Source organism: Pelmatolapia mariae, linkage group LG10_11, assembly GCF_036321145.2.
Source record: "Pelmatolapia mariae isolate MD_Pm_ZW linkage group LG10_11, Pm_UMD_F_2, whole genome shotgun sequence".
NCBI lineage: Eukaryota > Metazoa > Chordata > Actinopteri > Cichliformes > Cichlidae > Pelmatolapia > Pelmatolapia mariae.
The window spans coordinates 47,449,842-47,466,846 of NC_086236.1; the positions used below are offsets into that span (position 1 = coordinate 47,449,842).

At 38.5% G+C, this 17,005-nt stretch overlaps 1 protein-coding gene across 2 annotated transcripts in view; it reads right to left on the bottom strand.

Moving 5' to 3' along the window:
* Window positions 1-17,005, bottom strand: part of LOC134635775 (CUB and sushi domain-containing protein 3-like) — a 222,914-nt gene that overhangs the window by 43,797 nt on the left and 162,112 nt on the right. For both annotated transcript variants that reach the window (XM_063485315.1, XM_063485314.1), the window contains exons 50-56: window positions 15,799-15,981; window positions 14,806-15,000; window positions 13,799-13,972; window positions 10,815-10,988; window positions 8,280-8,453; window positions 5,833-6,018; window positions 2,161-2,334 (exon numbers count right to left, since the gene is read on the bottom strand). In XM_063485315.1, coding sequence (XP_063341385.1) covers window positions 2,161-2,334; window positions 5,833-6,018; window positions 8,280-8,453; window positions 10,815-10,988; window positions 13,799-13,972; window positions 14,806-15,000; window positions 15,799-15,981 — 1,260 coding nt within the window. The remainder of the gene's footprint in view (window positions 1-2,160; window positions 2,335-5,832; window positions 6,019-8,279; window positions 8,454-10,814; window positions 10,989-13,798; window positions 13,973-14,805; window positions 15,001-15,798; window positions 15,982-17,005) is intronic.

Below are 17,005 nucleotides of genomic sequence, written 5' to 3' on the forward strand. Positions count from 1 at the left end.
ATTTTGTAATCTAAGTATATACAAGGAAAGTCCATATTTTGTGACCATATTTTTCCTTTAACTTCTTGGGTTACAGTAAACTAAAGGTTTCTTATTTCCAATTGAATTATCTGGTTGTTGTGACCCAGGATTGTTGGTCTGCAGGACAAGTTTCTCCAGGGATTTACTCGCTTAACAGCAATACACTTGACAACGACATTATAGATAGTCAGGAACAGATCTGATTTTGGCTTCAGTGATCAAATTTTTCACGAGTTGATGTTGATTATGTTTAGACAAGTTAAATAAAAAAACAAAAAAACAAGACTGGCGTTAAATGTTTTATTTATTTAGCCAAGAATAACGCAGTGTATAAAACTAGGTTTCCTCCGATAAAAACAGGAATTTTAGGGTAGTGTTAGAGAGGGTTAGGGTTAACCCTATTTGAGCTCATGCTGATCAAATTGCCTTGCCATCAAACGCCAAACTGCTTTTAAAATCTAGGTGATAGGCAATAAAAATAAAAATACCTGCAATCATTATCTAGCTTTTTAAAACCAATAACAGTACAATTATATGCTTCATTGGTTTCACAAGACAATGTAGGTTCCAAGAAAGACTAAACCTTTGTGCATTTGTTTTCCCTATTTTATTTTGCAATGAAATAATGAAATGAAAACTATGGGGGATAAATTTGAGACTGTGCTTCCTTGTGCATCTGCGTTCTGCCCTAGGAATCTAACTTCTGTATTGCCTCAGTACTTCTCAACTGTCTGAGCAAATAGAATATAAGTATAAGGTAAGTAGAGAGTTCACACTCCCATTGAAAGAAGTGGAAAAAATAACCGCCACACAAGTCTGCTTACAAATATTACTTCTGGGTCAGTGAGTTGAGCAAAGAAAGTGAACATTCAGTAAAGAGAATCCACTTAAATGGTCAGGAATGCTTAAGTGTGATGGGAGGAAAGTGCTCAGGGGGGATTAAGGGGGAAGTTTGAAGTTCTGCAGACATGCTATAAGCCTCTCTCTTTTTTTTACAGTTTTCAGAAAACATCAAGAGGAGATTCAGGGGCCTAATGTACTGAACATAGTACACAAAGTTGTGCAAAAAAAAAAAAAAAAAAAGAGGCTCTGCGTTGAGGTTTTGTCAAGGGTGATGTCGCTCACTCAATTTGAGTGCCTCAGCAGGAAGCAACAATTGCGTCGCCAAATTCTTTGGTTTAGGCGCAAATATATACATCCTGATCACTGAACTGAAGAGAAACGATGAGTAAGGGCTACGGTTTGGCACTAATCTGGCTCTGTGTACTTTTTCTGATCTTCATCAGCGAAATGCAGATATGTCAGATAAACAGGAGTGCCTGCTCTAAAAGTGAAATACTGCTTTGAGTAGATGGGAAAATTGTTCGCAATAATGAGCAAATGTACATTAAATCCAGTAAGAGCTCCACAGGGCCTTAATTTGTGGGCAGTAATTGGCTCACTTGGCTGATATCTGACCCAATATCCCATTAATACTAGCACACTAAAGCCTTTCGACATTGTGTTGCTGTATTCATTTGAATAATCTGGTAGGTTTCAAATAAAATGCAGTCTTATCTCTTGTTTTATCTACGCTTGCAAAATTCCACAAATACAGACAGTTTTGCTTTAATTTGTCTTAAAACCTGATTACAAAAATTGAACTAAATTATGTGTGTGTTGCTCCTAGCATTGACAAATTCAATTTATGCTATTTAACAGTAACCTGTGCCATTATTCAGAGAACTGTGGACATTTCTTCTGTAAAAAAAAGATGCTGGTGCTGAATTTTTCACCACAAACACAATTCCATTAAACTCTATCATACTGGAGCATGTTGACATATTCTAGAGATATCGCAAAGCTCCACAAATCAAACCAAAACCACACTTAACCTCTTGTGTGGATATCACAAAAGGTTAAGTGTGGAAAATGTGTTTAAATAAAACCTTTAAATCACATCACTTTCCATTAATTTAGAAATACAAATTAAAGGACAGAGATTAAATGCACTTTACAAAATAAACTAAAATACCCAAATACTGATTTAAAATTCTCAAGGCAAAGTAAAAAAGCTAGACTTTTACTGTTTTATAGCTTGAATGTGTTCAGGACTGCCTCTGTTTATATACACACCCAAATTTCTGTTTATCTGTGTACCTGAGCAGTGGGGCAGTGGACCACTCCAGTGTCCATTCAGTTGACAGGTGAGTGATGAGTCTCCTATTAGCTGGCGGTCTCCGAGGCATGAGTAGCGCACTGTGGATCCAAATGTAAACTTCTCCCCACTCATGACTGCGTGCGGAGGTATACCTGGATGACCACAGTCCACTTCTGCATGATAGAGAGGGAGGAGAAGGGCAATTATTAGCAAGAAAAAATGGATGGGTGGATTTTTGTTGCATGCCTCAACACACCTGATGAAATCACTATTCACACGATTACCGGTGCCAGTGGGATTTAACTATTATATGAGAAACAGTTTAATAGAAGAGGAACCATTTTGACTGCATTATTTACCATTTCATTGAAATATCAAAATATCTAGTGAGCTGAGGTGGATGAAGCACATGCAATGTATCATTGTGACACAGCCGGACATGAATGACGCCCTGTCAGAAGCAGCAGCTAGTCCAGGACACTTCTTTGATTTCTAATCTATAAGGAGTTCAGAGAAGCTTGTGTTGAAAATGCAGTCTGAGTAGATTAATGTGCCTTGGTGTGTAAAAGAGAAATTTATTTGCTTTCTGTACTGTCGTAATCATTTTTCATCTAAAAGCGATTTGATGCACAGACACACTGTGAGTACTGGGACAGTTACAGATGTGTTTGTTGTTTGAGCTCTTTATGCTACAAGATAATCAATTTGAAAGAGATAAAGGATACCAAGTTAAAATGCCAGGTTTAAGTTCATACAACATAAACACTGAAAGAAAGAGTTTGAATGATACAAATGAAGTCAAATGTTTTGATATACAGTTGTGCTCAGAAGTTTACATACATTCATCACAGGCATGAATATTGCAGTAATTTTAATCATGTGCTTTGAATGATTTCTTTGAACGGTTGTTTTTCCAGGGTGGAATGGTTGTACAGTATACATACATAATGACTTTAAAAAACAAAATTGGGTGTACAAGTTTGAATTTATTTAGGATTTTTTCTAATCCACACAGGGTAAAAGTATACATGTATATTCCATATTTGGTTTAAGTTCCTTTAGCAAGCTGCACTTTGACCAGAAGCTATCAACAAGCTTCTTGTATAAATGTGGCTGGATGTTTGACCACTCTTCTTTGCAGAACTGGTAAAGTTCATGAGTTTCATAGCACAGATGTGGCTTTTAAGCAAAGTCTGGAGATTTTCAATAGGTTGAGGACAGCACCCAACTATGTCTACTTTTAAATTGCCTAGCTGTTGCTTTGAGGTGAAGCTGAGTAACTGCACTTTGTGCAATGTACCAGTACCAGTGGCAGCAAAACAACCCCAAAGTATGATGCTACCACCACCATGCTTGACAGTTGGTACAGTGTTCTCAGATTAGAAAGTCTCACCTTTACTCCTCTAGGAGGTATTTGTCATTTTGGTCAAATACCTCCTTCTTTGTCTCGTCTGACCATTTTTATGCTGCCAAAGACAAACTACTAATTGTAGCCAATAACCACTAAAAATAAGTTAAAAGGCCTTGGCAAGTTAAGATTTTGTTTAACTTTCAGCATAACTTATTAAAAGATTTAAGTGAGTGTATGTATATATTTGAGCCTGTATGTGTACTTTTACGCCATGTGGATTAGAAAAAATCCAAAATACATTCAAAATTCTGCACCAAATTCTTATTTTTTAAAGTGATGAGTGTACGTAATAGTCTGACCATAACCAGAGAACAACGTTGTGTATTCTCTAGTGATGTTTTTTCCAGGACTTTTTCTGCAGCTCCCTTTTGTTGTGGTCCTCAGGAAGCAGACTGCAAATCAATCAGGCTGAGACCAGGTGATTGACTCAGACAATCAGATATTTCTCATCTTCACCTTCCCTTAACAGCTATGCATATTTGCTTTGCTGAAAGATTACATTTTTCTGAGTTTTTAAGCAACTGGCTAAATTGAAGCACACAGAAAGCTTTTTTACACCTTGGGATTTATCCTGTTGGTTCTACCATAAATATTAATAAATGTCAGTATGCTTATTCCAAAGACTACAAGAAATTTTCTTTCCCCTTTCTCTCATTTTCATAGAGGTGTACTTTTGTTTCATCAGTTCACAAAATGTTTTCCACCAGCTCTTCCAGTTTCTACTCTAAATTTTTGCCAACTACAACCTGGTATTTCTGTTTTTCAGACTTACTAGAGTTTTGAATTTCAATCCTCTGAGGCTCTGCTCATGCAGGACAAATGGTTTTCTGGTTATTCAAAAGAATTGTACTCCTTGGTCTAATAGGTTCTTTGCCATTTTGTAGTATTCTTGTGACTACTCACTTTTCTGGATGTACCTATAACTGGCTGATCCATTTTCAGGATTATTGGCTGGCTATTATTAGCTTCTCTACTTTCTTTACTTGAATGATCACCTTTTTTCCCCTTATACTAAAAAATACATCCACCTCAACAAGAATGGTAGTTCAACTCTGAGACATACAGCACCCAAGAAAAATTACTGACCACTTATCCACTTATTTTTGAATTGTTGCAATCAGCGCACTACGCCTCTGTGGCTATATCTTTCAAACACTTCTTTCAATATTGAAGCACTGAAATTACGGGTGAGACTTGACATATTATATCATCTATTATTTTATTTCAGATTTAATGTGCCTAATGAGGCACAAACCCAACTGAATAAAAATTCCCAGTGCAGTGTAACAGAGCGGACACACTTCATATAAAATTCTCACTGTATGGATTTCAAGCCTAAAACCTAAAACCTGCTTTATCACTTTCTCTGCTACTTTACTCTTCTTCTGACCTTTATGCTTGTTTGTAGGAGCTGTCATTTAATCAGCTTAGTCTCATAATGCAAAGTAAGATTCTGCAGTTTTGCAAAGCTAATTTCGTAACAAAGAGTCACTGATGCCTGGAGCAGTGAATAAACATTTGAGAGAGACACTCCTGTGTATCTCTTTAATTACTATTCTGTTTGATAAAATAAATGCTGCGCGTCATCTCTCTACCATGAAATGAAGTGCTTTTTGAGCCTGTGTGGAAAATGTGGAGGTTTACTTTAGATAATTTCGCTAGAAATAGGTCATTACTGCTGGCAGCCTCGTGCAGAAACGGAGTGCATGATGAACCAGGTGTTTGAGAGCCACATTACAACCTCGGATAACCCCTACAGTATATAGATGGTAGTTGCTGCAATTTAAGTGCTTGGTTTTGAGGGAACATTAACTATTGCCTGAACAACTGGCCCTGTGACAGCTTCTCAATTTCTCAGTTAGGCACAGTGTGCCATAACCATAAGCCACTAGGGCATCCCACATTACACAGATGCTCACAATCACACTGTTTAGCAACTTAAACTATCAAAACTCTAGAAGCAAGAGGGAACACAGATAAAATTGGGCACACTTAGCTGAAAAAACTCATCTTTTCTCTATATGTTTTTAGTTGGGGCACTTGGAAGTTTCACATAAAATACAGAAGTTACTCTTGGCTGTGGCCTTATTCACAAGGGGTCACCACAGTGGGTAACTCTGTGTATTTGATTTGGTAGGTTTTTACACCATATGGCCTTCCTCACGCAACCCCAAAGGAATTAGTGCGAAATACAGAAAAAGATCCTTAATTATAATTTCAATAATTAAATGACTTTATACTTTAAAACATGCCACTTTACCAATGCATTCCGGTAATGGTTTGTCCCACTGGCCCACCGGCTGGCAGGTGAGCACCGAGGAGCCGAAGAGGTAATATCCAGGGTTGCAATCGTAGAAGACGACGCTGCCGAATGTGAAGTTACCGTGCTCAATCTTACTTTCCCGGATCGAGTTGGCAGGAATACCAGGATCCGTGCAGTTAACCACTGCAAGAAAAAAAAAACCAGAGAAATGTAGTCATGCCCCGCTTCTTTCCTCAAGCAGATTGTTCATAATGGAAGAACGCAGACAGACGAATATTGATAGCAGTCCAATTAATTTTTATTGCTTCAAGGATATTTCAGCCAAGATAATTTCAGCCAAATCACCGTTGGAGCTGCATAGCTGAATAAATACTTGTTGAACTAAATGTTGAAAAAAGGGCGTTTTGCCCTTTCCAAATATCCCTGTTGCCCTGAGTGAAATCGTATTACCCCTGTTTATGGATTCAATTTATAATCTTTATTTTTTCATCATAAGTGGGCTGTAATCATGTAGTAATGGCTCCTGGCAAACTTTTCATACACATCCTTTAATGATCCTTTTTCAAAGATCATGTAAATAATCTTTGGATGCACATCTTTTGAAGACTGTAATATTTACATAAGCCAAAGTTAATATTCATTTCTTGGCAACATCTCCAACTTGAATATGTATGATCTCTGTACATGTGGTTGCTATGGCACTGAGATGTGTATAGTCATGCCAACGCACTGCAGGAGATGAATTATAACATGCAGTCATTCTTAATTAAACTATAATACCACACTTTATACAGCTAATTCACAGTGACGGTTTTGTCATAGATGAATGTGTAATGTGTTTCCTGGTTCTTTTGCCTATATTGGATCTAGCCTGGTCACGAATGCTGTGAGTGTGAGCCGTATTTCATAAACATCTATTTTACTTTAACGTGTCACTGAGCGTGACATCAACACATTCTTGTTTTGCAGCAGTTTAACTCTTCCCAGGTCTCATCACTCGGGATGCTTCTGGAAGACGTGAAGTCTTTTTGTCTTTTGGTTGGAGCCTGGTTTCCGTAATCACTGCCTCTCAGTATGCTCACATGCGAGTTAATAATAGAACTGTTGACGTGACCTAATCACTGCCTTTTTCTGTTTGTTCTGCAAACATGAAGACAAGAGAGCACAGACTATATTTGGCATTGTCAATAATAATTTCACCTAACGCTTGAAAAAACAAAAGGCACACTGTCACAAATTCACAAGCATCTATTTTGGAAGCAGTTACAGTTACAGTCCCTAAAACCGCACTGCTAACAAGATGGTTCACTCAACTGAATGTAGACGAGGGTGAAATTAAGTTCAAAGCAACATCAAGGTTAATCAATAATGCAAATGCGACAAAGCTGGCATAATGTGAGAAAATTTTAGTGGGAACAAACAAGCGGATTTTGACAAAGGGAGTCATGACAATTTAATATCATCTCACTCAATCTTTCACCAGTTCCATCTCTGCAGTGCCATTTGGAGTAATGAAAACTGTGGCTCTTCATATCTAATTGCCAACAAAAAAGCATGCCAAGAGGAGAGGTATTTTTAAATGGGCAAAGTCTGGCAAATCTAGTTTTGGTCCACTAGGTAGGAGACCAATTAAAACAACAGTGGATACTACTTAGATGCATTTCTCTAATTTGATGAATTCATGATCTATCTTTTCTATCTTCTCTTCTGTGAATCTTCTGTGAATGTTTAAACTAGTTTACACCATTTAGTACCTATTTACACCAAAACAAAGATTCTTCTTGGAAGCAGAACACATTGCTAATGAGCCTAACACAGGCGAACTACAATTGGTCACAACTTAAAAAAAAAAAAAAACAACCATCACCTGACACACCCAATAAGATCTCTCCCACTGATTGCAGTCTGAGCTTTCTTGCCTTCAAAGTAATCTCTCCCTGCAGCGCGGGGAGAAACTAGCTGTAAAACCGTAGAAACAATTTCCCAATTATAGTCCTCTTTCCATACATTCTGCTGTAAGCTCATTATTGCTGTTTCTCTTCTTTTTTTTGCTCTGAGGCTTAGGCTCCAGATGTTGCCGCCTAATGCTCTACCCAGAGAGCGGAGCAGGTAGGATCTGCTTTCATTCAGATCAATAGATGTGTGAGCTCCTCCTCTACCCATTCTGCTTGTTTCCCCATTGCCTGTGCTGTTGCAAGCTGGCTGCTGATTGCTGAATGATCATGATACATCTGCTGGCTGCTGAATTCTTGTGGTTTTCCCTGCTTCAGACCTGAATAATCACAAAGCTCCTGCAGAAGCTAGTGTGACCAGGCTGGATTCCATTTCAGCTTACTGGCAGCTGCCTGTTCAAATGATAAATCTTCTGGCCTCTGTTCTATGAAAAAATTAAGAAATTTTCTTTTGCATGTATATGCTGCAGGTGTTCTGTGGCTGGACCTTACCCCTGCAAGTTGGCGGCTGGTGGCTCCACTGACGGTTGGCCTGGCACTGAGCTGTGGAGGGTCCTTCCAAGGTGTAACCTTTGTTGCAGGAGAAGTGCACCACATCATTGTAGTTGAAGCCATCGCCTGTGGTGCGGCCATAGATAGGGCTACCAGGATGGCCGCATGTGACAGCTTGAGTTGAAGCACATCACCCAGGTAACATGACAACAGCAGGCGTGAAAGAGGAAAATGACAAATAAAAGGCAGCAAAGGAGGGATACAAAGAAAATGGAAAGGAGAGAAGGTGAGACAAATACAAAGTGGGTGGGAAAACAGAGAGAATAAGGTAGAGAGAAAAAATTCAATAAGAATGATCGAGGTCATGTACAGTGACATCTATCACAGAAGAGTCATTATCATACAATGAACCTCGGAGGACAATGGGGGAATTAGGAGTCAAGACATGATCTCCACTGTGAAAGGGCAAACAGCACATTTTAGAGCATCAATAGGCGAATCAGAAATTGAAACAAATTACAAGGTTACGTATCGACTAAGGACTGATTTCAGTGTTTGCCAAACAAGAAGTGGAGCAAGACACTCTCAGCTTTGGAACAGCATTATTACTTTATAGAAATATGTTATATCTTAAAGGATGCTGCAGCAAATCTTTATTTATTGATCTGTGTTCAACAGTGCAATTAAATCATTGTGTTTTTGGCTAAACATTTCATGCAAATATATATATTTGCTATTCCTTATAAAATAATCAAATTAAATCCTTATTATTTAAAAAAAGGAGAAAAACCAAATGGACTTAGAATAAAATATTCATTTAATTGCATTGCATTATTTTCCCCTGTGCAGGAACGCCTTCTTCTGTCATATTTCTAAACAACATGGGTCAGCAGAGGAGCCGATGAGACACATTTGAGCGTTTCACCATAGACAGTAGGATAGCTTGTAAGGAGCCGCCTGCACATCCACCAAGGTTTTATTCATTTGACTGTATTGTGCTCAAATTTTCATGCAAACAATGCCTGCCATGCCTGCGACAAGCAATCAACAACGATGCAGGAGGCTGTGTTGTCAGACACTCACGTGAATGAAACGCAAGGAAACCTGTCCATCTGAATTCAGATTTACACCCCCATATATATATATATATATATATATATATATATATATATACATATATATATATATATACATTAGGGGTGCAACGATACACAAAATTCACGGTTCGGTTTGATACTTTGGTGTCACGGTTCGATATTTTTTTGATACAAAAAAAATGTTCATGCCTTTTTAATTTGTCATTTATTAAAATTATAAATATATATTTTAACTCAAAAGTACAGTTTTTAAATTTAATGTTGCTGAAACAACAAAATAATAATAAAAAAAATCTATCTGATCGAGAAATCACTCATCTTTGGAAAAGAGAGTTTATTACAGAGAAATGGCTCTTTCCAAAATAAAAGCTATACTATACGCTTCTTCTGGGGTATATTCTCAGCAGCATATTAAACATATCAGGTCCCCATAAGGAGAATCATGTGCTAACGGCTGTGGGTAAAGTCTGTAGCATGCGTGCTTGTTGTTTTTGTCTGCTTCCACTTGTCTTTGCACTAGGATGATGTCGGCGTAAATGTGCAGTCATATTCGTTGTGTTCCCAGTAGTGCTGTCAGCGTTAATCTCGTTAAAATGACATTAACGCCATAACGCGGCAAATCTCCGTTAACGAGTTACCGCGGATCGCCCCGTGCGTGGGGCTGGACTGCGTCAACACGTTAACAAGCAAGCTAACTGCGCTAACGCACTAGTTCCCACCCATGTAATTGAGCATTGCGTGGCACATCCGACATACTGTTTTACTTTTGTCCATGACGCGCTTACCATCAGGGTCATGCTTCACATGAAAACCAAGATAGTTCCAAACGCCAGATCTGAATGAGGGTGGGGGAGGTTCAATTTCGGGTGGCGTTAAGGCAGTTGCCATGTTGCAACGAGATAAGCTTCTGTCTCGCTAGCTTGCGCTGCGCTCAGTGGATCTGCACTCGACAGTGCAGCCTAGGCGGAGTAGTCGAACGCAGATGCACTGAGCGCTCAACACAGACAGCATCGTCAGAAGAAAAGTTGATAAAATAAATAAAACATTTTGTATTGTTCATACTTATGCATACCGAACCAAAAGCACTGTATCGAACGGTTCAATATCGATACGAGTATTGTTGCACCCCTAATATATATATATATATATATATATATATATATATATATATATATATATATATATATATGTATATATATATATATATATATATATATATATATATATATATATATATATATATATATATGTATATATATACATATATATATATATATATATATATATATATATATATATATATATATATATATGTATATATATATGTATATATATATATATATATATATATATATATATATATTTTTTTTTTTTTTTTTTTTTTTTTTTAATTGTAATCACACCTTGCTGTCTTTACAGATTGTGTTAGAGTACTTACAGATACACACTGGCAGATGTCCAGACCAGCTGTGGTCTTGCTGACAGATTCGTACTGAGGAGCCAATGAGCCTAAATCCAGGGTTGCACTGGTAAACCACTGTGTCTCTGTAACCATAGTTTTCTCCAATCACCTGTCCATTCACAATCTGCTCTGGAACGCCACAATGACCAGCTGTAGGGTGGTGGAAAAAAGAATACAATAAACATGTTTATTAAATATTTACACATCTTTCTCAGACAGACCAATCAATTCTTCAGTATCAGTCACAGAGATTTATAAAACTCTGATAATAAGGAGGCTCAATTTTTGCTTTTCCTCGATCATTCATGTGGTGCTTCAGTGCTCGAGTTCAACTTTCTATCATTTGTATGTGTTGGAGAATGAAAAGCCTCAAGTGGCTCCCGCTGAACTGACAAATGATAGCTGCAGGGTAGAAACACGATTTTAATTGTGTTACCATGTTTGAATAACTTTGACAAGGCTATCATAAAACGACACGACTAAATTGGTCTTTTTAAAGATCTTGGAATTATATTGTGGTCCAACAAAATCAGAGTATTAGCTAAACATATTGGAATTTGGAAAGCATTTTTCAGCTCATCTCTGAGTTTCCATTTCTAAATTCGTATCATCAGCTGCACTTGTAGTGATAACTTTGCTGTCCTCATCGACAGTAGACAGAGAAACGCATGTGAAACTTAAAATCTGCGCAATATGCTCATGCACATAATCGTATTACTTTCAGCTACAATAAATCCCTTTCAGAGAGCAGGAATCTTGCTGAGATTTGCATTGCCACTTAAAACCTGGGATATTGCCCCTGACTGTGAGTCTGATTTCCCTAATTCACTCCTGCACCCAGATGCTCAGCCGAGCATTTTATTATCACACTCTATTTGAGAGCAGCCAGATTCTGTGAAGATAGTGCTGAAGTAGGCAACTATCCCGAAAGGTCCCTGGCTATGTTAACCCTGTCAGTCATATCGCTAAACAAGCTAAAGGTGCCCTCCTTCTAATGAACTGAACCAATCTTGAGCTGAGCTGGGACTGCTCTGCAACTCTGCCGCTAACCGACTAATATAATACATCTGTGAGGCAAATATTCACATTCTGCTGTTGGGCAGGACTGAATGTGCAGAGCTGTGATGAGCCATGCTAAGCTAAGCAATAGCATGCTGTCCCTGTTTATACAAATTCTACTAGTGCAGCTTAGCAAGTGTTTTACATTTTGACAGAAGCTGTGGCTCTTTAGCTGCTCTCACGTTTCAAGTTTCACAAGGACAGGATTTACTTTATACTCTACAGAAACCTGCTCTAAGCACTTTTAACAAAGGTATTTGATAAAAGTGCTTGCACATATGCTTTAGAGACCATCTTCTAATGGGATCACACCATAAAAAATCCATCAATACAGTGCTGTGCAAAAGTCCTGAGCCAAACCTAATATCTTTATATTTTGCTTTTGAAGACTCAGAGTTTCTTGTAATGTTTGAAGTGGTCTTGAGCAAGTAGTTTTCCAGGTTTTCTGAAGGTCTTTTAAAGTTTTACTTTGGACACATTTTCAGCCCAGTCCTTGGACCTGACCATTTTCAGAGGGATGGGGGTTTTTTTCTTCTTAATCCATTTAACACTGACCTGTGACTTATCAAAAAAAAGCACCAAACTTAAGTGATGAACCAGTGTTGTGGGTACACATAACATAACCTATCAAAGAACCAATCTTAAATCGCATCTTTAGGCACTTTGTTACTAGCAGTCTGTTAGAAAAACACAACATTTCTTCCCATTTCCTTATCAGAATCTATAAAAAATAAAAGTGAAAAAGAACACAGTTTGATTGTATTTTTGAACCAACAAAGTGAGTCCCAAAGCTATTAATCAAAAACCCGCAAAAAACGCACCTCCTTAAGAAATCAGGAAAAAAATCCAAGACCTGAAAAAGGACCTGAGTGTTGCATATAGCCCTTCAGTTGATCCTTCTACTGTTTGCAAAACCTTCATCAGAAGTGGTCTCAGTAGAGGAGTGGCTGTCAGGAAGCCACGAAACAAAGAGCAAAGGCTTAGGTACACCTTACTTGGCATTTGCTATTCGAAACCACTTAATTTTTCAGAATGCGACTGATCAACAAACACACTGCTAATGCAGTAAAAGCATACCTGGATAGAAAAACACACAGTGGAACGCTATCAGAAGCCCGGAGAACTACTCCTGAAGACTATTTAAAGAAATGACAAGAAAGCATGCCTAAGAGAGTTCAGACTATGATGAAGAATAAAGGTGATCATACCAAATATTCACTTTTAAGCTCACTAGAATTGTACAATCTCTGTTTTTGCCTTATATACCGTATCCCCATGTATGTTTTACATATTTAATTAAATCACTACACCCATTTTCAATTTCATTGCAAAATGTAAAGAAACTCAAGACTTCTCAAGACAACACTGTACACTGTCATTTATCCCTTGAGTATCTATCGATCACTCGGATCATACTTTAACTGTTGAACTCAACTACAGTTATTTATTTGTTGCACCTTGCACTGTTACTCTGTTCTGGTGTCAGCGTCTTCACAGACTAACATGCAGACTCACAAAGTTAATATATTTTTCCAGATACACCATCGCTGGTAGTAAAAAGCAAATTTGACCTCATAATCTCTACAAGGTCTGAAACAGTCTGATGTGTTCCAGTGGCATCACTGAGTCGCAGCATGATGACAAAAATGGTATCATCAATGATATCGTCTTAATGCTTTACAGTTATTGGCCAAACACACTTGGCAACAGAGGCAATTATAGCCACCCTCTGCTTCCCCATCTGGTTCTATTCTGGACATGTTGGCCCAATCAAAAAAAAAAAAAAACAAGAAAAAAAAAAAACCCCAGCTCATACTCTGCCAAAGCAGAGTGCCAGCAGTTTTTGACCTAGGTCAAGGATGTGCTTAAAAAGTTAAAGACAACATGTAAACCTGGCTTACCCAGGCACTGAGTCTCCATTCCACTCCAAAGGCCAGACAGGAGACACTCTCTAACTGTAGATCCAGTTAAAACATAGCCAGGGTTACAGCTGAAAATGGCTGATGCTCCGAAGGTAGTTTGGGTCCCAATTTTCTTCCCATTAGGAGGAGTGGGAAGATCACCACAGGAAATGACTGCAAAGAGATGAAGAGTAAGGAGGAAAAGAAAAGGAAGAGCAAAAAGATGAAGGAGGCACCGGGAGAATGAGTAAGAGAGAACAAGAGAAAGAATAAAGAGATAGAAGTTGGCTTACATCTTCAGAGTCAATGGGAGAGCACAGTCATTTATGCCCATCTTGCCAACCTTAATGCGTTAAAAGAGTGACCTGTACCATTTCATGGGGAGGATAATGATGGTTTGCCTTTGTCCCACCATCTTTCATCATGTTGGCTAGCATCACCTTTTCACATTACACCACCTATTCAGCTTTTAGCTTCTCTAAAAGTAGTTCCCATGGCAGCGATGAAAAGCTTTTATTTCCAATTCTCGTAATAAACAATATCTAACCTGAGCTGAGACAGCAATAGGTGAGGAGCACAAAAGTGAGTCTTTGAGCTGCTGATTAACTGAGCTGTGAATAAGGTATTCATTCTTCAAGTCTCGTAACCCCACATTTTATGAATCTAGTGTACCCAAGGCAAGGCGGGACATGGATTTTTCAATTTGGCTCGATGACAATGTTAAAATGCTTTCTATTCCATTTATTCAATGAATCGACAGACGTGCTCAGCAAGTTTTGAAGTGGCATTTCGTGCTACGTGTCTATCCGATGAATGTCTTTTTTACAAGATAATGCGAGAATGAACCACAGGAAAGCGGAGTTAATTTCTGGGAATATTATTCTTTTGGCTCAGTTCTACGTTCATCCCGTCTTTTTGGCTTTGTCATTTTTTCCTTTCCCCACTTATGAATTTGTGAGATGCACAAGCGCTGCATATTTTGTGTTGCTGCAACCAAAGTCACTCACTTCTACACCGAGGCCTCTCGTTCCTCCAGCTCCACACTCCGTTTGCGAGGCACTGGATGTGGGCGGGGCCCACACGATAGTATCCAGGGTTGCAGGTGAAGATTATTTTCGTCCCATACTCATAGTGCGAGCCATTGACTATCCTCCATTTCCCGTGATCGAGGGAAAACGGGCTAAGACTGGGGCATGGCATCACTGAAAAAAAATAAATAAATAAAATAAAAATTATTTTATGGGCAGTTACTACGGGAGTTTTGGATTATTCCAATGGATTGACTTTTGTATAATTTTTTGATCCCTTATGCACACACCGCGAAGCAGCAGCATAAACTAATCCATGTGTTGCAGTTATACAAATGTTCTATTTATGAATTGGCACTTTCTAAAACCAAATGAGTTTCAAAACAAACTCTGTTTCCCTTTTCACTGTGAGACACATATACAGCAGGGAATAAACAGTGGTCTCAACAGAAAACAATGCTGTCAATCACTCCCTGCACTGACTTTCAAACTTGGAGGAGTTGCACTGGCATGTGAAAAGACTTACCCAGCGCCAGCTGCAGAGATCCTTTCAAGCATTATTCCCCCTTTCGTCCATCCATCTTATCATGACCCAACAAGTTGGGATTTTTGTAAGGAAACTGCAACTTGCATTTCTTTATGACTGCAGTCCTTATTACATTAACTCCTTCCATTGCAGTCCAATTTTGGAGAAACCTGTTTTGATATTTTGCCTGCTGTTCAGACGATCTCAAACTCCAACTTGTACTGCCTCCAATTAAAAACCAAAAAAAAACAAAAACTGTGTCTCATAGCTTTATCTTCTTTTGGCTCTCATATATTTGGCCACCTTTGAGTGGAGGCAACAGACAATATGAAAATTTTTAAATGTTTTTATGAACAGAAAAAAAAAACCCTCATTTCTCCAAATCACTATTTTCTCCTCTGCACTCCCCTCCCCTTCCATCTTTCCAAGGCTTCCTCTCTACTCACCAAAGCATCGGGGTATCTTGTTGTGATTGCTCCAGGTGCCGTCTGGCTGGCAGACTGTGGTCGTCAGCTCTTTGGAGAGCCGGTAACCGCCGTTACAGAAGTAGGTCGCCCGTGTGCCGACGGAGTAATCAGCAGTGAGCACACCTCCGTTCGCTGGCGCATTGGGCACACCGCATGACACAGCTGCAGGCAGCAAGAGGACAATGGTCGACCCACATGTTTATGCACAGTACAAGAGACATACTAGATAGATGCCTGGTGAACACAGGTATGGTAGGCATTCATATATAATCACTAAAAAGTCACAATTTTGCAAAGAAAAATATATATGTTTGTGCTCCCACCAGTGCAACCTCTTTGTGGTACACTAACTGTGTGGAATTTTAATTTATTGTTACATTTTTATTAGCTTTTCGAAGGGTTACAGCCTTAATATGTAAGAGTCCAAAAGAAAGAATTTAACATTTAGTACTCAGAAGGTGTACATTAGAATAATAATGTAAGAACCCTTGTGGTACACTGACACTTAAGTTATTTGATTGCTGTGCATATTATAGACCTCTTAATGCACAAGACTGTCCTTTTACTAGGCAGAAATCAAAGAAATTAGGACTGACCACTTGTGGAAAATTGCATTCCGCTGTCTCAGAGTGAAAGTATTCACACTGCAGGGAGGTTATGAAAATTGAAGTCCCACATAAATATTACACTGTTCTTATAAGAAGGTATTCAAGAAAGAAGTCATCTGAATGACCAAACAGCTATTCAATTATGCCAAATTATACAAAAGTACTTAATAATTGAAACCTATTATTTTCACTGTCACTCAGTGGGGAATCTAAAAACACACTAATGATGTATAACAAAGTCATTAAAATGACAAGTGCAACCAAAAAAGTGACTGGTTCCAACATCAACTGTTCCTGACATGCAGGCGTACAAAGCACTCAAATGTGCCGAAAAACTTCTGCACAGCATTGTGTCCTTGGAAGTAAGTGCAATGTTAAACTTGCACAGAGTGAATCTGGGTTACTCCGGCCTCAGAGCTCAGACCAAACAAAACACTTGAACAAAGAGACTTTAAGGTGCTCATCATTGGGTCGGACACACTGAACTGAGCCAGGGAACCCAACATCTGAAGGGCCGCACTAAACAGAAACGGTTATGCAAAGACACATATCTGACCACAGAGCTGTGATGATAATTG